A 20,162-nucleotide genomic window follows, 5' to 3' on the forward strand; every position below is an offset into this window, starting at 1 on the left:
CTGAATGAAACTTCTCACAGCATCATAAAAGGAACAGAATGAGGGGGTGGTACCTGGAAAATGTTGAACAAAAAAGGGCCATTACATTGAGTGGCACCCTAATGTATATATATGTATGTATGTGGTATAGGGAGTGTATTCTTCATAAAAATGCAGGGCATGGAAATATGTATGAACAAAATGATTTAAATTTACCATTAGAACAAAAAACCTCACATTTAAACCAAACCGTTTAGCCAAATTATAACTCTGGGTCTGCCATTTATACAAAGAGTTCAGTTTTCATATATCATACAAATCACTATGACCTCCCTTACCAGAAAAACAGTTGCAGATCAGGGAAACATCCATATGAGTCATTTTAGGAAGATAATAAGACTAATAAATTTCCTTTTTTTTTATTTAAGTATGAGGATTTCAAGGCACTCAATGTTCCAGCTGCTCAATACCCATAGAGACTGGGGAAAAATGTGAGAATGTTTAGCTGACAAACCTTTGAGCTGTTTAATCCAACACACTAAAGCAATAGGCAACTAGTAGAGAATGTAGTTATTCTGGTCTGGTCTTGTGCATGAATAACTTTATTCTGCCTCTCTACTCAAGTAGAGCCTTTAATCAATCACCAAAATCAATACTGGCAACCAGTATGGCATTTATTTTGTTCAAAGCTGTTGATTTGTGTAGAAACTGCAGACATAGTTGTTACATTCCCTTCCCCTATCACTGGTTTCTGAACAAAGCAATGATTGATTCTCATTAGGAGAGCAGCAGTTGCCTGAGGTGATCTTGCTACTGAAACTGTTCCCAGGGATAGTATCTGCTCAGCTGGCTTCACAGCAAAACAGGAAGTTAAAGATGCCTCGACAATACAACATGACATGTAACAACCCAAAGATAGCAAGACAGAGGTCATTAAATTTTCATGCAAACTCGAGCATTATTATGGATAAAGTACTCCAATTATTCAATGATGTCAAAATAAACCAACCAAATACATTTTTCCAACAAAATCATTTCAACTATAGTTACAAAGTAATTGAAGGGTTTAACTTACTGATAAATATGAATTTTGGTTGTTTAACTGATCATTAGTGACATCATTGGCCCATTTTAATGAAATGCTTTAGACTACAGAACAATAATAAAAAAACAAAAACAAATTTAGTGGTTGTGTAGTGTTAGTGGGTGTATTTAAAACCCTGCCAATTAGTTTTAGAGGTTCAATTTCTGTTTTTCTCAATCTTGAAGGGTCAGCCAATACCTTTGTTTACATGTGGATCACAGAATGGGCCTTTGACAAAGATAACTATGCTGCTCTGCTGTGAAAACGGTTTACTGATAAGTAGCTTGTTTGTGGATTTGACCTCTGCTGGCATCTAATGCCAGACTCAAAAGCTTTGCACCGTCTCTTTCTGGAACTTCACTTTGACTCTGAGACACTCAAACAGACATACACTAAGTCTGGTAATTAAGACCAGCAAGAGAAGATCTCAGTAGAGCACTGCCCTGCAGTAGTGTGTGCTTACAACTGTATTGTTGAACAGCAGATGAAAAGACAGTGGAACATATACATTCCACTCACACATAGAGGCTGCCTTGCATTCTTCTGTTCAACAAGATCTAAATAGAGAAAGACAGAAATAAAGAAACAGATTAATGAAATGAAAATAATGATCTGGTCTATATAGAAAGCACATGGATCGGAATTAGCTGCCACTTTTAAAACCTGCAGACAACAATAGACAGAGAGAGACAAAACAGGAACTAATCCATAACTTTCATTGTCTGTCCACATTCTGTCTCTTTGCCTTCTCTTTCCTCTCTTCCTCTGTATTGTTTTTCATTTCTGTCAATATTGGACTATATTTAGTGTGGCTTTCAAGTCCTTGAGCTGCTGACCCCATTTACTCTGTCACACTGCCTGTCTGGCCTGCAGGGGGATGACCTAGTATCACTTACACCTGCACTCAAAAAACTGCTGGGTTAAAAAATATCCCAACTTTAACCCCATTGCTGGATAACTATGGGACAGAAAATGCACTGAGTTGGTTTGACCAAGTGCTGGGTTTTACCATTTAACCCAGAATGCTGGGTTGTTCATTTGACACAACCTAGTGAGCGAAACATTACCCTTACACTGGATTTTTCCTGCCTTGCTACTTGTATTAAATAACAGCTATGGTATTCTTATTCTTGTGTAATTTATAATAATTTCCCATTGTAATATAAACACACACTAGACAAAAAGAGGCAACTGTAAATGTGCGAGTTACACTTTAAGGTATTTTAAAAAAAACTAAAGAATTCTGGACAATTTTTTCTAGACTACAGAAAAGTTTTTTACAGCCCAAAAGCATATTATGCATGAATTGTTTTTCAAATCCTTACAAAAACATTGCAAATGTACCTTCCCACACACATGCCTGACACCACAACTCCTGCCACATGCACACACACACACACACACACACACACACAGGCTGTCAAGCTGCCATTCAGTTAACTTCTCTGTCAGCCACAAACTCAGTCATATACCTTTTTCAAAACCGTGCTGAGTTTTTATTATGTAACCAACATTGTAATCAAACAGAGTGCACGTCAAAAGTAATAATTTAGCAGCAATGACTACGGGTCTCTTAAAACACTTCTGGAATTCTCTGAACCCTTCACAGAGGCTATGTCAAATTATTTACATACATGTTGTTGCTGCTGTTGTTTCAGAACCATGGACAGTGCAGAGAGAGGGAGATAGAACTGCAACTTGCAAATAGCTGTTTCTATGCGCCTGCGATTTTGACAACCATTAATAAATTAAAATAATATTTAGTACTCTGCTAGTGCTACATTCTTATGCAAGTGATCTGTTCTTTGATTTTGAAACAGAAGGCATAGGGCTTCTATCCAAATAGCGTTTTGCTTTCTCACCACAAAAACGCTTCATCCCAGTGCTCCCCAATTCCCTTACAGCTGTTGAGACCAAACCTACGCCTTTGGTTACAGCCTGGTTACAGCTGCTCTAAGAATTTAAGCATATCCTAATTTATGCTCTCCATAAAACCTTGTATACAGTAATATCTAGATGCAATAGTAAATATCAAAGTGCCACATTGACTTAACTTTAAACCCCTCTTTATGTGTCCACTAAAAAAACCCTTTTATTCATTTAATTTATTCATGTGTTGCTATACCATATATATATATATACAGATTGTTATATCTCTGTTCATTTGAAGTCATCTTGCCATTCAGTGCTCTTTTGGTCTTATGTTTAAAGAAACAATGTATAAGTAGTAAGTAAATATTTTATGCAGAAACAAACACTTACCACTCAAACTATGTTATTCGAGATGTGGCAAACCTTGTCCCTTTCTCCTTATTTTGTTCCCTGTTAAATGCAGTATAGAAATTAGATTTAAAAGTTATAAACAGCAAAGTTAACAATTTCCACCTTTGCATCTACAGAAACAAAACCAAGATACAATAGAAAAAACAAAGCAGAATAAAAGATGAACTAAAACAGAGGATTGTGATAACTGATACGTGGAAAATCACATAGCCACAGCACACACAACACATTTCACAGTACACTCGTAAATCACTGCCAATCTGTGGTGAATAGCTTGTCAGAAATGTATTTTTAATGTAGGAGTGAGAGCAGAAGAGGCATGGGTGGCCTACATTAGCATCTAGAGGGAGAGGGCTCTTTCTGTCACTCGTCTTAACTTGGCTGGCAGGAAGTTGCTGTGTGGCTGTCAAACAAGCGTCACTTGGATGCGGATTCAGGCGGTTTCCCGTCAACCAATTTCTAGTCACCACTGGCTGATATATTTTTTTTATGATTTTAATACTCAAACTTTGATCACCTCTGCCAGGGTGAACCGAGTTTCTACTCTTTGATACTTTTTGTGGTTGGGGTGGTATTGAACTTTGATCCCAGCGGGCTGCCATAGCAGACAAAGCTTTTGAAAAGCTATTGTAGCCTGTCATTCGTTGAATTTTATATTCCCAGAACTTGCTCCGCCTCCCTTCTGCCTCTGGACTGCTGAGTGAGCAGCCTGATTAAGTGATTGAGGCCTTTGTCAGTGATTAACAGCCCGGGTATTTATGACGCTAGATTATCGTTGGTCTACTGCTCATCACTCTTTTTTCCTTTTCCATCTCTCTTTTGTGTATATTTATGTCAGTGAGAACAATACTAGGGCCTGGTCATTTTGGCCTATATTTAGTCGTCATCTCACTCTGTCTTTTTCTTTCTCACTTCTGTTTGCTTATCACTCTGAGAACAATAAAGGCACCACGGGCACGAAATATCATCGGACTATTGTCTGTTGCTATTTCTTTCTCCGGTTAGATTATCTAGCTGGGAATAATAGAAAAATGGGACGAGGAAAACACCAAAGATCCCATTACCATTTGTGTTTTTATGTATGTATGCATAGGTATTCATGTCTACATCTGCATGCATGTAATTTATTGGTAGATTTTTGCATGTACATACATCTTTGGATTGGTATGTCATTGTATGTATGTGTGTGTGTGTTTTTGTATTGGAATTAATGTGTGTGTCTGTGTTTGCCTTTCTATTCGTAGTGACCCAGAATGTCTTGGCATTTTAAAGCCGGGAAGCAAGAGAACAACTTGTCCCAAATGGAAACATCTAAAAACAGAAATGCTGGAACTTAAAACAATAGGTGCCTACTAAGTTACAGGGCGAGGCATGAGGTGCAAGGATGCATGCAATGGGGGGAGAACATGAGAGGGAAGTTTTATTGAGGTTTTATATATTACACCTATAACAAAGTGTCATTAAATGTCTCCCTGTCATGAATTCACATTGGGACGTTCTTTTTTTACTGGGTTACACGGCAGGATTGCAGGTGTCAAGGTGCAAAGAGATAGAAATGATTATATGCTTTGCATTTTGAGCCTTGATACAGTCAGTAGAGAGTTTGAGGGTAGGACTGGAGATCCCAAATATGTTTTGTATATCTTCTTTTCTATGGATTACAGTGCAGGGTAGATGTTGTAAAATCATCTCTATTTAATTTATTTGTAACAGATTTTTAAAAGAACAACAAAAGGCCGGTTCTCTTGCCAGAGTACAATGCAAGCCCGTTGGCCCCCTTATGAGTTGGATCATAGCCTGAAATCCTCCAGCCCTGTTGGCAGGCCATCAGTCACACTCACTTATTTTAGAGCATCAGCTCAGGGAATGAAGCACCTAAATATGTTTTCTGTCTGTCTGACAACTACAGGGGCGACTCAAATCTCAAGTGTAGTGGCGTCAAATGAGAGGAAGCATACTGAATGGTGGTCCTCCCTTTCCAACTCATAATGGAGACCATTTTGGGGCTGGTTAATGCAATTTAAGACAAAACACATTTAAATAGGATCACTTTCATCTCATGAACATATTTTTACAAGCAGGCCTAAAAAGAAAAACAAGAAGAAGCTTATTATCATTACATTTACATTACATTTACTCATTTGGCAGACGCTTACAGAGCATCAACTACAGATCTACAACTGACATTACATACTAGTAAGAGCAGCAATAAATACTAGTAAGAGCTCACAGTAGATATCACATCAATGGGTGTGATGTATGTGTAAACATACATGTGGGCACAAAGTATGAGGGTTGGAACATATTATCATTATTAAAAGTGTATGGGGAAGGTCATTACGTGCCAGTTTTAGTAATAAATACAATTTCCACTTCAAGCAATGAGTGCTCAGTGCACAACAGAGCAAAGGAAACAATGGTTATATCAGATAGAGCCAAGACAGAAAAGATTAAACGAAAAAAAAATCCAGATGCTCAAAACTGTAGTGTAGATGAAATAGATAATATTTTACAGTCCCAGCACCTGGACAACAGAAAGTTACAGATAGTAAGCCAACTTCATTTACTGTATACTGCTTTAATCTGCTTTGGATGAGAGCATCTACTAAAGGCTTAAAAAGTAGAGAGGTAGTAAACAGTTTTACTCAAGAGAATGGTAGCAAAATAAAACAGCGCAGAAATAACGAACACGGCACAAAATTTAGTTCCTATTTGGGATAGTGAGGAATGAAGCTTCTGCATATTTTGTAATAAAACAAACAGGAGCATAGAAAATAAAACATGGAAAATGACAACAATGAATTGAAATAGCATTTCTACAGCACCGATCCCACGACAGCATCTCATAAACACTGTTCATTCCCGTAAAACTTGGCTGGAGCTAAAAATGTTGAGCTCAAATACTCACTGCAGCTGTAATGTGTTTGATGAAGAGGGCTTCTAGGTTAAATGTACAGCTTCTAATTCTCACCAGTATCAGTCTCCTGCATGGACAAACACATTGTATGTGTAAACATACATGTGGGCACAAAGTATGAGGGGTGGAACATGTCAATATTTATGCACACCAGTACCTTAAACACCTCACTAGCGCCTGATAAGACCTCTCTGATCTGACCAACCTTTGAGACTACCTTACATTACATTTACATTTTACTCATTTAGCTGAAGCTTTTATCCAAAGTGACAATTGCTATACCATAAAACTTCAGTTAATAGCCGAGTCCCAAATAGCCACCTATCTCCTTTATTGGCCTGGTGTGGGAACGCATTTTGACAAATAAACGCCTGCCTTTATTAAATGCCTGGTCTAGATTTTATAGAAGTTCTTTGGATATATAAAACCTCTAAACCCCGCGGGGTCGCCCGCTTTAGCTGCTTCTAAGCATATGTTTAAACATATGGTCAATATGGACATGCTGAACATCGTTAGATAAGTTACATTCTCCACAATACCACTGTTAAGTTCATTTAACGGAAACAACAAGACCCTAAGTCTAATTCTTCTAGATTTACTGGTGTAACCTGCATGGCTACAAGAGAGTAACGTGCTGACTCACGTTAACTTTGAAGTCTGTAAGGGTCCACCGATCAAAAGAATCAAAACAGCTTTTCATAAAAATTAATCCAAGTTGTGAATCCTTTCATGCGAAGTCCATCGCTCTCTGTCTGCTAACTTCTGCCACACTTCTCTCATCCTGCACCGTGTTGTTGTTTTCGTTACGTTGCTGCCTTCAAAATAAAAGCGCATGAGCCGTCTGTCGGAGCTAGACAAAATGAATGACGTGTATTGGATATTATTTAATAGTTTTTACACAAATATTATTCTGTTTGAAATAAATAAACTGTTTCATAGTAGTTTCAGTTTTGTGCAAAAAGAATTAAAGGCCTGTCCCATATGGACGCCTGTCCCAAATAAAGGCAGAGTCAATTCAGTGATTTTAGCAAATAAAAGCCTGGGCTATTAAAGTTTTACGGTATATTGTATGTCAGAGGTCACCCACCTCTGGAGCAACTAGGGGTTAACTGTCTTGCTCTGGGACACATTGGTGGATGCGTCACAGTGGGAATCACAAGGGTAATCGAACCCGGATCTCTCACAACAAAGGCATGTGTCTTTTGCATTGCGCCATCGCAACCCCTTTTGGGGGTTTTGTGGTTACACCTGAAATTTCCAAAGTTTTCCACAGGCATTATGGATATGTATAAATAATTGACAATACACCCAAATCCACAATAATGATGTGTGATTTTTCCAAATTTTATTACAAACAATTTTACTCTTTTTTTTGTGTGTTTTTTAAGTTTAAACTTATTCTTATAATTTTTCTCGGCTAAAAAGTGTTTGTGAAGCACAAAATCTTAAAACTTGGAAACAGAAAATTTTCGCAGGTGGGCTGCAAATTTCTTCCACTACTCAGGCACATATAATGGCACCCACCGACTGTAATAATGAAGTTACCACAAAAAAGGCTTTGAGTCCAAATTCTTTCATAATTTTAATCTGTTAAATCATCTGCATGTAGTCTTCTCTGGAAATGTCAAATATAGCATTTTTCACAACCCGCTTGGATCCCAATCACTGTCGCTTGGACTATAATTTTCTTTTCTTTGTCCCCCTTCTCTCTCTAAATGTTTCTTCTCTTTATATTCCTTCCTTTTCTACCTTTATCCTCAATTCACCTCCCTCCCTTTCGTCCTACATCCTTCACACTAATTCAATCACACACATTCTCACACCTACACATTCCCTCCAGTGAGTTATCCCCCACAGACGCACACTCTATTACCCAAGATGCACTGCCCTGCTGCGCGCCTGCCTTTTCATTGGCCAATAAAACAACCTGAGCTTTATGACTCTACCAACTCCAAGTACATCAACTATAGTGGGAGAGAAAGGAGGGGTGACACCAAGGGAGAGGGGGTGGAGAGAGTACACTTGGGGTTTATGACCCAAACTCCTTCTTTTGAAAGACAGAACGAGAAAGACAATGGGTGAGTAGATCAAGTGTGAAGAGAGAGAGAGAGAGAGATGAAAAGAAAATTAAGGAAATAGTGGAGAAATAGAGAAGGGTGTACAGAAAATACTTAACTCAATGGAAAAAGTGATAAAACAGAAAAAGAGAATCTATCACGTAACATGGAAAGAGAGGGAAGAGAGAGTGCGGGTGGGTAAGATGATTGCAAGGAGAGAGAGATAGTCAAGCCCATAAAAATATAGACAGCCATTCATGACTTATAAAATAACAGCCATTGATGTGCAAACCAAACTGCAGCGTAGATGAAATAGATGATATTTTATTGTTCCAGCCCCTAAGTCCCAGTCAGTATAAATAGCTATTGATTTAACATGTTTTATTCAGCCAGCCAGGCAAACATGGAGGCCTGGGAGACATCAGCTGCTTGTCGAAGGCAAGGCTGCTGCTCTGTGGAGGGCTTTCTGCTGCATTTTATACTGCTTTCTTCTATTGGCCAAAGGTTTCGTCCCAAGTTCCTCGATCTGAGTGGCGTTTTGTTGTCTGTGTGTTGTACCAGGGGATTTAAGTGCCAGGAAAGTGGGGACCATTGTTTTACTTTTCTAGTTCACTGGCAATGAAACAATTCAAACACTTAGACATGGGACCCTCAAGTGATATTCACTACAAAAGTGAGACATTAGCGCAATGTAAGCATCCAACCATTCAATTTACACAAAGTCTGACCACCACCATCATCAGAAATAGCTGCCCATACAGCAGCACATGAATATACAGTGGTTGCACAAATTGTCAGAAGTTACATTGCATCATATTCATTTTTACAGGTGTTTTTTTCATCCAAAGCTTACCCTTATCCAGGCACTGGAGCGATTTAGAGGTCCACATCTTTCTCAAGGACCACTTGAGCTACAGCCGAAATGTTTGAAGTTTGCACCATGAGAATGAAGAAAACATTGTTTTATTTATTTAATGTTATTTGTCCCACCCACCTTAGCTCTTTAGTGAATCTGGGGGCTTTGATCAATCATTATAAATTTAGTCCTCTAACAAGAGAGTCATATATTAGAAGTAAAAACTCTCCTGCGCAAGACATACCCAAAAAAGCAGTTAAGTTTATGGGCATCAGGAGATACAGTAGACATCTACTATACAGTAGTAGTAGTAGTGGTAGTATAGAAGACTTCTAATGTATCTGAAAGCAGTTCAATGAAAATGGAAAACCTAATGGAATAAATTGAACTCAAAGCCAACCATAGTCTGGATTGATGCTCAGTGAGCTGTTTCTTCATGTGCTTCTAACTGGTATGACTATCGTGAAACATATTACATCAAAGAGCACAGACACAGTCAAACTCACTTCACCCCAGAGTCAGATAAAAAAAAATAAATCACACAAACTAGAATCAATAGTTTTTGGATTGACAAAAAAACATAAAGTAGCATTTGTGACATCACACATCCATGCCTGGAATTTGTGTTGACTGCACACTATGATCCCTTCAGGTATTTGGAGAAGAATAGTCTTTGTACTGTGTTTCAATCAGGTTTGCTTTCTTTATTTGTATCTCATTACTTCACCATCAACATTTCCATTCTCTCTCCCTTCCTCTCTCTAACACACATATGCACATAGTCACACATTCACACATCACCGCTCCAGCCTGCAGGCCTAGTCGAAGTGAGGCTAGCAGCTGTCAGTGCTTTTGATTCGAGTCCGCTAATGGAGCGACAAGGGCTGCCTGACGTCTACGAGTGTGGAGTGCTGAGATCTTCCTCCCACTGTCTCACCCCACAAACTCACACACTTACACACGCACATCACCTCTAGCCTCCACAGTACCCATTTTATACAAATATCCATCTACACCAGTTGTTATCACTCTATTTCTTTTTGCTCTCTTGCTCTCTCTCCTCATTCCATCTTGTCAAGTTTCGCTCATAGCTTCAGTTCGGCTCTGGCTCTCTAATGCTCTTTTTCTTTTGTTCATTCTCATGTATTCATTTTTCTCTTTTACTTTGACTTTCTCTATTTTTATCCCTCTCCATTACTATTCATTATACTATTTTTATCACAACAGTCTTATTTTTTTACCAAAGCATATGATAAAACTGAATATGAGCTACTCTCAGTCTTTCCTTATCTCAATTTCAGTTATTTATTGGCATGCAAATTGAGAACAATAATGCCAAATGTCAAGCCATTTAAAGATAATCATAAAGATAATCACTATCTGGTATCCGTCTTGTATCTTTGTGTGCTTGTGCAAGCATCTTTGTGTGTATCTGAACCTGGAAAACATTAATTTATTAAGCTCAGTATTTTTTTTTCACTCCTACTCCTACTGCCTCACTTTAACTCTCTCTAGCGCAGTCTGTGTTCTGTGTGAATTTATTTCAAAGCCGCTTTAATCCAGAAAGAGGAAAGGAAGTGCCCGTTGTTTGTAATCCATCGGTATATATTTTGGTGTCACTGGGTCGATCTGCAGCCTCCTCCGCTATCTGATCCAGCTCACTAGATTTAAAGAACCTTAAGCCAGGCTACAGGATTTTGGGGCTAATTTGTTGGGGCCAGATTGTATTGTATTTTTAAACACATGATAATAAAATTGAACATTGAACCTGAGATTGAACCTTGACTGTTATCCCCTATTCATCCCTCCCGACAATCTGAGGACATATCTGGTCTGAGACCTGAGACTGGGTCGTCAGTGCACATGTGTAGGCGTAGCGTGTGTGTGGTGGCGGAAGTGGAAAACTTGCTGAAGAGACAGAGCGCCGGCTTCACTTGTGTTGTGCCGAGTTGTTAACACCTCGCGGGACATTTGGATAATTTATCACCGTTGATGAACCACACAAAGAATATTTTATAGTTTTCAAATAGCCAGCTACTTGGAATAAACCCGCGAGGAAACGCAACATGCATGTAGTTGTCGGCAGCACGGCCGTTGACAGGTGAATGACAGACGAGAGAGAGAGAAAAGGGTCTTCAAAAAGCCTCAGTTTAGCTGGAAATTTACAGTGTAAGTTGAATGAATAGAGACCGCAGCTCTGCAGCTTGTCAAGATTAAAGCGGAGCTACCGTGTGTAACACCCACAAACCTGGGGCCGTCACAAAAGAGACGGTGACGGTGTTGCCAAGCAATGGTAAACATTCAAGCAATTGATGCTAACATTAGTGAGCATACTACTATTGACAGATATGTGTCTATCAGTCGAAAATGGTTGAGAAGACGTGTTGACCGTGTTTCCTAAACCATTTTTTCACCCACACTCATGCTCATCTGCTTTTGCAACCCAATTTCAAAATCATTTAGGTTTAAAACTACTGTAGTCTGAGCCCAGTTTTAGTGGGCAGACAAGATTGGAGTGTGGCAGGAAACACGGGCAGAAGGGAAATAAGCATCATATGCAACAAAGCTCCCCAGCTGAATCCAAACTGTAGAGTTGATGGTGATATTGTACCTATCTTAGACCATTGGTCCATTATGAGAGCTCTCTATATATTTTTTTTTTTCACACACTCAGTGTATCTGTTTCCTGCTCATTTGTTCTATCTTTGAATGCATATATCTTCTTTGTACTCATGCTTTATGTTTAAAAGTTGAATATGCATACCTAATTTGTCTGTTGATGATGCAAGATATCCCAGCAGATAACAAACAGTTTTGGACATGATTTGGCCCACAGGGCTCTCTCAGTTCTATCATTTCCTGAATTTGATGGGGATGTGAGAATGACATTTAGTTATTAGATATTTACTCTTTTTGTAGCAATAGCTAAGCTCCACTCTGATGGGAAAGTTTTCCACTGGGACTTCCTAGTTGGCAGTCAGAGAAACAGTGTTGCCTCACATGCTGTTTTGTCAAGAAATCAAACCCAGAAGACAAATGACAGGAAACATGAAGAATTCCATGTGAACATTTGTGTTGGTGGAGTTCCTTCTGGTTCATTCATGTGTTCTGTCTTTTCAATGGATTCTGTCTCTTTTGATTATTCTTCTTCTCTACCTCACCCAGTCATTCTTACCTTGCTTCCACAATATATAAATAGTGTTTTCTTTTCTCACTTCGACTTCGACACAGACACACACATACTTCGTGATGTGCTGAAATGCACTTGGGGTTGAACTACTATTAATTTGTTTTTTTCCCAGCAGTCAATACACTTTTGTATTGACTGTCATTCACATTGACAGCTGTCCTCCAATGTCTGTGTGCTCGTGTGTGTGTGTGTGTGTGTGTGTGTGTGTGTGTCCATGTGGGCAGTCAATGACAGTGGAAACTTGCCAATAGCAACATTACGACAGGCATTGACAGTTGAACTATTTAAGTGCTTTTGTTAGTTTAGTGGCCATGGGTCAATTTGCTCAATTTGTTCCAGTCTCAGAGAGGAGATCATGTGGAGAAACACAGACCTGCTGTAAAGAGACATCACTTCAACTCCAAAATTGATTTGTATGAAGTTTAACAGACGATTTAATAACATATGGTTGAATTTTTGGACTTGCTCTGATGTGACAGTTGAGGTGGTTTTGCGGTTAAACTCTGAAACTTGTTTTGGACTAAAAATAGAGGAAAAAAGAACATTGACGTACAGTTGCGAGGAACAACTAAAATCTCAGTAACAAAAATCTGGTTTCTTCATAACAGGTGGCTTTAGTCCTTTACAGACAAAATAAGAGCATTTTACATTCTTAATTTCCCAGAGATTTGGAAAGAGAGTAACAAAACACACTTAAATTAAACAAACAATATCCAAACTGAACTTTACAACCGTGTAATAGGGAGGAAAGGGAACAGAGTAATAATCAGAGAAAAAACTTGAGATTGAAGGTGTAAATTTTGGAGACAAGAAAACTCTGAGATTCTATGAGAATAAAATGGTAAATTCAGGGATTTAGAGATTAGCCGAGATTAATATATCCAAACTAACACACATTGAATAGAGTAAAGCTAAAATGTGTAAAACTGTCCCCTGACTGCCTCCAGATTACCTACAAGGCCCTGAGCTCCTTGGATCCCAGCGCTGATCTGACAACCCAGAGGGGAAGGGTGTTCAAACTGAGGAATGAGACCCATCACCTGTTCGTTGGTCTTTACCCAGGGACCACCTACTTCTTCACCCTCAAAGCCTCTACAAACAAGGGCTTCGGCCCGCCTGTCACCACCCGCATCACCACCAAGATAGCAGGTACAAATTCTTTGTCACATTTTGAAGTGCTAATAGTTCTTGTTCTTGAGTTGTTTGATTGTGTGTACTTTTTTGCATTAATTCACTCACACAAAAATAATTACATAAATAATGTGTTATTTGTTTCTTTGAGTTTGTCTTTTCATTTCTTATGGCGTTTTTTTGATTTGTGCTCTGAAAGCACACAAACATTGTGGCACACTTATTTCAATAATTGCAGGTTAAAGAAGGACCCATGTTTCCATCTAATTGTCAAGACAATTTTAAGCGGACCTTTGAAATGTTGCAAAAAAGAAACAAAACAGAAAATGCTAATTCAGTGCATTTCCATCAGCTGGTTTGGAGCAAATAAACCAGGCTACGGCAAGCGTAGGTACATCAGTACATTACACAAACCAGAAACAAAACCAGTCGCACGGACCTGAGGACCATGGATCTGAGAAAAATGGAGAGAGGTCCTCGTGAATGTTCTTTGAGCGGTCAAATTGCTACCAGCCATGTCTATGCGCATTATGGGAATATCCGGCAAGATGGCAACAGCGATCAGTCGTGAGGTACATGTTTGCTACGTCGGAACTTATTCGGCAAATATGTTTCCACCTCCCATTTAGCGCATTAACTATTTTTTGACAAAGGCAAAAAACACCTCAAGCGAGGGTAAAAACTTTTTAGCCTCCATCAACCTTTTCTAATGCGATACTTCAAAATGCGCATAAAAACAATGGAAATACGGCTATTGAAGGCTTGTCTGTGAGTGGTTTTGTCCATTTGTGTGACTGTTTTCATCTGATGTTTTCTTTTATTTTTAACCCTCTGCTTATGTTGCTTGCATCGGTCTGTAGAAAATGTCAGTGGCACCACAAAAAAGGAAAACAATCAACTTCCTTGGCAAGAACTGTGAAATGCCTTCACGTGTGATGTATTTCTTTATTCTGGAACAAGAGGACTTCTCTATTCCTATTCCAACTGTTTTGTGAAGGGTGTTCATGACTGATGCAAAATAAAAACCTTTCACTTTGTGATTCTTTGTGTCTCTCTTTGCCCAGTATCTCTGCCTCTCCTGTCTATCTGCTTTTTCCTTTCCTCTTTCAGTGTCTCAATCACTTTCTTTCATCTCACATGCGTCCTCTGTTTCTGTTCCTACCATTTCTCCCTCTTTTACCTTTCTCTAATGATCCCTTCTCAAATGGCATATCTGTTTTTCCTTCACAGGATGTTGTCGTTTCTGTTTCCTTCTCATTGAGGTAGTTGTGCGAGACAGTCCCTGTACCCCAGAGCCAAAAGTAGTTCTTAAAATCCCAAGTCCATCTTTATATTAAAGGCACACTGAAACTGATGATATGATGAGCTGTGTCTGTAATGAATTGTCTGCAGTACCAATGCAGAATAGATTCAGGATGTTATCATTTCTATGGTTATGTCATTACATAATTGATCAGCATCACTTCACTTAACAAGCATGTGATATGAAGCAGAGATAACTGCATAAATCTTTCTTTTTAGCCTTTATATCCAGAGTGGGTATGCTGAGCAGGCAAGCTTGCATCTTTTGAAATTCATGCAGTTACACACATTCAGTCCTGGAAATTGTTCAGTGCCACATCAAGTGACCAGTTCTCCTTTGTTTGTAACAGTACAAGTGGCTTTGCGGTTTATGGGAAATGTGGCATAAGATCTTTTTTTTTTTTTTTTATACCAAAGTGTATTTGTGATAAAAGGATTTCACATTTAACCTCCTGGGGAATGTATTTCAATCTAAGAATGGTTCCCAAAGTTTCTGTTTGTACGTTAGCAGTATTGATGCCTTCCTCTTCCCGCTGACCTACACAACACACTAGACTACAGTCTAAATGTGTCAACAGCATGTTATCAGCGTTGTCCTATCTGTCAACACATACAGTAATTTTAGCATGACCTTTCCACTGAGCCTCTATTCCTCCATCATCCTTTGAAAATCTTAACACCAAAAAAACAGGGCACTTCCACACATTACAAAGATGTCTCCCTCCAAAGGTCACGCCATCGCCAATCTTCATTATCTCATTCAGGGTCCAAAAAATGAAGAGATTTGAATTAAATAATGCAGACAGATAGAGATGGATGGAAGTATGAGGATGGGTTCGAATTAAATACCACATCAATCAGGAGGAAAAGAGTTGATGTTTCACTCAGATAGGCACTGATGCTGCACCTCCTACATGCATTTCCGTGAAGCCTTTCAGAATGAAGTCATCATATGATGCAATAATATCAAAACAAAATATCAGAGCAGGACGAGATTTGTTGATTTGAGTTATTTTAACGATGTACATAATGCATCAGCCTATGTTGACATTTATCAAACTCAAGAGTTTAACATGTAGATGGAAATTATTTGGAAATATGGATGGAAACATTTTATTTTATATTAACCTCAAAAGAATGTAATATGTTTTGCCTTGATAGCCTGAGAACTCACATGAGAATGTGTTCAATTCTGGAAAACATGTCCCATGTATAGTATCATTTGTCACACATAATTGTGTCCCTGCATACTACACAATTTTGAAAAGTATTTGTTGGTTTGAGGGGAAATTTGGGAAGACCTAACTAATGTTTATCATTTACAGTGTAGAACATAGAGTACGTTCAAATGTACAGTACAGTGAAACTTGTTTTTTTAGATGTCACTTTCTGCAACTTCATTACTTTTCATCTCCTTTTTGTTACCATCAGCCCCCATGATGCCAGAGTATGAGTCTGAGGCTCCACTGAATGAGACAGAGACCACCATCACCATCCTGCTAAAGCCCGCCCAATCACGTGGTGCACCTATCAGGTAATATCTTACCTTTATATATTTTTTTTCCAAGTTCCTATTTTTTTTTTACTTTAATGTTCTCTTTCCATCCACTTTCCTGTCTCTCATCTTACTCAAGGGTCTCTTTTGAAGCCATTAAAGTCACTCACACATAATAAATAAATCCAATTTGTATGCAAAGGAACTCGTAGAATGGGAGCTCTTTTTTTTGCCAGTGAAAAGCATTGTCATTAGTCACTTGCATCATGTAGCCTTTTAGCCACCGCCTTTTGGAGAGGCAACTCCAAGCAGACATGACAGGCCTTATTCCCAGGCCACACCACCTGCCTATACCTGTGGGTATAACAGACATGTATACTGGGATACATTCTTCCCACGCAGTTCATAAATCAACTCTGATACTTTTGTATTTAGTCATCTTATAAATAGGCTGCAATCAAGTTGCATTAGAATGCAGTAAACAGGCAATAAACGTTAACATTTTGAAAGATGATACAGTCATACCCTTTTCCTAAAGTAACAGTAGTGAAGAGCAGCAGGTTGTCATCATTCATGAGTATTTGTTTGTTTATAAAAAAAGAAATTAAAAAAATTATACAAATCATATAAACCCACAACATACTCAAGTGTCTTTATTCCAGTCCCTCGGTGAACTGAACTTGGTTTTGTTTTACAATGGACACAAAGCTCCTTTTCTCATTTTTTCAGCCAGTGTGTTTTTTAATTAAAAGTTAATTTTGAACATGTGATCTCATCCATTTAATTGGTGTAGGGGAGAACATTTTTCTGCGCTTGCCTTTAGGGAAATACAGCTTCTGCAAGGGTACTTAGAGAATATATATCACTTTAGTTTGGACTTGGGGAAATGGATTTGTGAAATGTAAGCAGGGTCAATACTTTAGTGTTAATATCTGTAAATCCTATACCATATCTCACCATTTATCACCCTGGCAAATATATCTTGTTTTGCATTGGGCTTCTCTCCAATCACATCTTTATCAACCCGAGATAAGCCCCTTTGCGTGTTTGCCTATTTTGTGTGTTTTGCAAGTATCACATTTTTTAAGTGCCAACAGATGTACGTGGGGTAACAGGAAAAAGGCATCTGTTGGTTAATGTGTACGCTAATGTTTTGTGGTTTGTTGTTTTTTGTTTATTCTGAAAAGATCAGAGAATCTCGAGTTCAGGGGCTTAGACGAGAAATGTTTACCGAAATCGCTCTGCTAAGAGGAGCAGCTGCTGTGGTTGAGACACACACACACACACACACACACACACACACACGTACACACATACACCAGCATGTGCAGTCAGATGTTGTACATGTGCATTCACATAAATGCACACAGAGGAAGGCAGTTTTAAAGGCTAACAGTGGATATCAACATATGTTACTCACAGACCTAAACACAATTGCATATAAACGCACACACTGAAACACACACGGACGCACTTATGACCACACACACACACACACACACACACACAAAGACAATTCCCTATTCGCCCCTTGTACTAGGCCTCTGCTTCATCCCTTGTGCAGCTTCTGAAAGCCATTAGTTTGAAATGGATATTTCACCAGAAAGGCAGGAACAGCAAAGAGAGAGAGAGAGAGAGAGAGAGAGAGAGAGAGAGAGAGAGAGAGAGAGAGAGAGAGAGAGAGAGAGAGAGAGAGAGAGAGACTCATCTTTGGTCATCAGCAATTATCTTTTATGAAAGCTGCCAAACGGGAGCTGGGGATAATTGGCCACGGCCCCCTTCACAGAAACATACATTTCCCTAATTGCGTATAATTGTGAAGTGAGTTCTTGGCGTGGAGGATGGAGGTAATTGCGGAGGTCCGCTGCGTTTGTCCTGACCGCTAAAGGAGCCCTCAGCCATTCATGAAGCCTCTCAGAGGGGAATGGAAAGATACACACACACACAAACACACACATGCAAGAGCCCCCCCAAACACACACACACACACACACACACACACACACACACACACACACACACACACACAAAAAGCAGTAGTAAGTATATAAACACACATCTATACACCTGTTAGAACACACACACACATACACAACCACATGCAGGTACATGTACACTTGCTAGATTGTGTGCACACAGACACACGGGGCTGAGAGAGACACATCTGGACATCAGGACAGTAACCTCACATCTCTCTCTCACATACACACTCACACAGATATTTTTCTTACTTTTAATTCATACTTTTCTGCCGAGTCAGCACAAGAAATGATCCGCCAGCTACTTTGTTAGAAAGTTAGGTGAAGTTTGCTTCCAAAGTATATCTACCATTTGGAAAAAAGAAGTGACCCTTGGAGCAAATTACACTTCTTTTTCAAGGATAATAGACATTTTCCTGAGGATTCTTTACAGACCTTAGCCCCTCTGCTAATGCTTTTATTGCCAAAATGGATATAAAGCACTTTGGAAATGAAAGCTTTTAAATGGCGGGTGCTTCATAGTGATAGTGAAAGTGAATAATGGGGATAAGTGTAATTGTCAGATTAAACTAATAATGTTTTAGCCAAATTAAGCTATATTTATTGTAAAAATGCACCTGTTTTAAGAACTCAAATCACAATGTAGACCTCTGTCCCCACATTAACTGATTGAAACCCTGTAGACTTGCATTAATTGACCAGATGAAATTTCAATGATGGCCACACAAGAATCTCTATAAAATTATCCCGACCCAAAAAGTAATAACAAATGACAGAAAATTAAATTCAAATTTTCTACAATATTACAATGAAGGATTGTTTAGTATGTATTGTCAGTTGTAGATCTGTAGTTGATGCTCTGTTGATGCTTGTATGTTGTTCCTCAAATGTAAAAAAGCCAAATGAGTAAATGTTTCATCCAGTCAAAGCTTTCCAAAAAATATTCACACCAGCACGGTTGATAAACGGCACACAAAAGCATTTATTTTCTTTTTTCCTGAAAATTTATTTATTTAACTTTATTTTTGTTTCCAGCTCCTACCAGCTTGTTGTGAAGGAGGAGCGCAAGTCCAAGACCCGCCGTGCCGCCTCCGAAGCCCCCGAATGTTTCTCCGCACCGGTCAGCTTCCGCAATGCCTCTATTTTGGACTCGTCCTACTACATTGCTGCTGAGTTGCCCCCATCCAGTCTCACAGTTGTACAACCTTTCACGGTGGGAGACAACAAGAGCTACGGCGGTTTCTGGAATCCTCCACTGTCACCGGCCAAGAGCTACAGCATCTACTTCCAGGCCATGAGCAGAGCCAATGGGGTGAGTCTCAAGACTCCAAAAGTACATTATAATAACAGGAAAGAAAATTGTCATGGGTACTTTGGCCAAATTATGTTTGAAATTCTATAAAAATCTGTGAAAACCTAGACAAATCAGTAAATGCATTGGGAACACCCTTGTCCAAGAGATAATTTGAAAGCTTTTAAATGGTTAGGGTTAACAGTTTTGTTTAAAAGTAAATCCTCTCAGCTTCACAGAGGGCCGGAAACTGCTGCTGCTGTTTCACACCTAAGTTGAGACTTTGAGTACTTTTTGCCACACCCCAATCAGTGATGGCAAAAGCATCAGTGATTGAGGTGAGCAGAAAGAGTAGCACAGGAGCAGTTTAAATTACCCTCATAAGGCCCTACTCTATTAAAGTGAATGTTATGTCACTTCTTATTAAGAAAAAAAAAGAAAAGAAGGAAACTCCCTCTGGGAATCTTCACTTCCAGAACCCATCCGTCTGTTTGCTTCGCCTTTTTGCCTGGCAATTATACCGTCTGCAAATATAACAACACCCCGCCCACCTCCCCTACCTCCCTCCTTCTCATAACTCATTCACAACTTGAACTTG

General features: G+C 39.0%; 1 protein-coding gene across 2 annotated transcripts in view; it reads left to right on the forward strand.

Annotated features, from left to right (window-relative positions):
* The window catches only part of ptprt (protein tyrosine phosphatase receptor type T), a 328,330-nt gene that overhangs the window by 176,677 nt on the left and 131,491 nt on the right, over positions 1-20,162 (forward strand). For both annotated transcript variants that reach the window (XM_038696881.1, XM_038696882.1), the window contains exons 12-14: positions 13,314-13,515; positions 16,231-16,333; positions 19,309-19,585. In XM_038696881.1, the coding sequence (XP_038552809.1) occupies positions 13,314-13,515; positions 16,231-16,333; positions 19,309-19,585 (582 nt within the window). The remainder of the gene's footprint in view (positions 1-13,313; positions 13,516-16,230; positions 16,334-19,308; positions 19,586-20,162) is intronic.

This window comes from Micropterus salmoides, unplaced genomic scaffold, assembly GCF_014851395.1.
Source record: "Micropterus salmoides isolate LMB-PRFRI ecotype aquatic unplaced genomic scaffold, ASM1485139v1 Ms_hic_scaffold_4, whole genome shotgun sequence".
NCBI classification, from domain to species: Eukaryota; Metazoa; Chordata; class Actinopteri; order Centrarchiformes; family Centrarchidae; genus Micropterus; species Micropterus salmoides.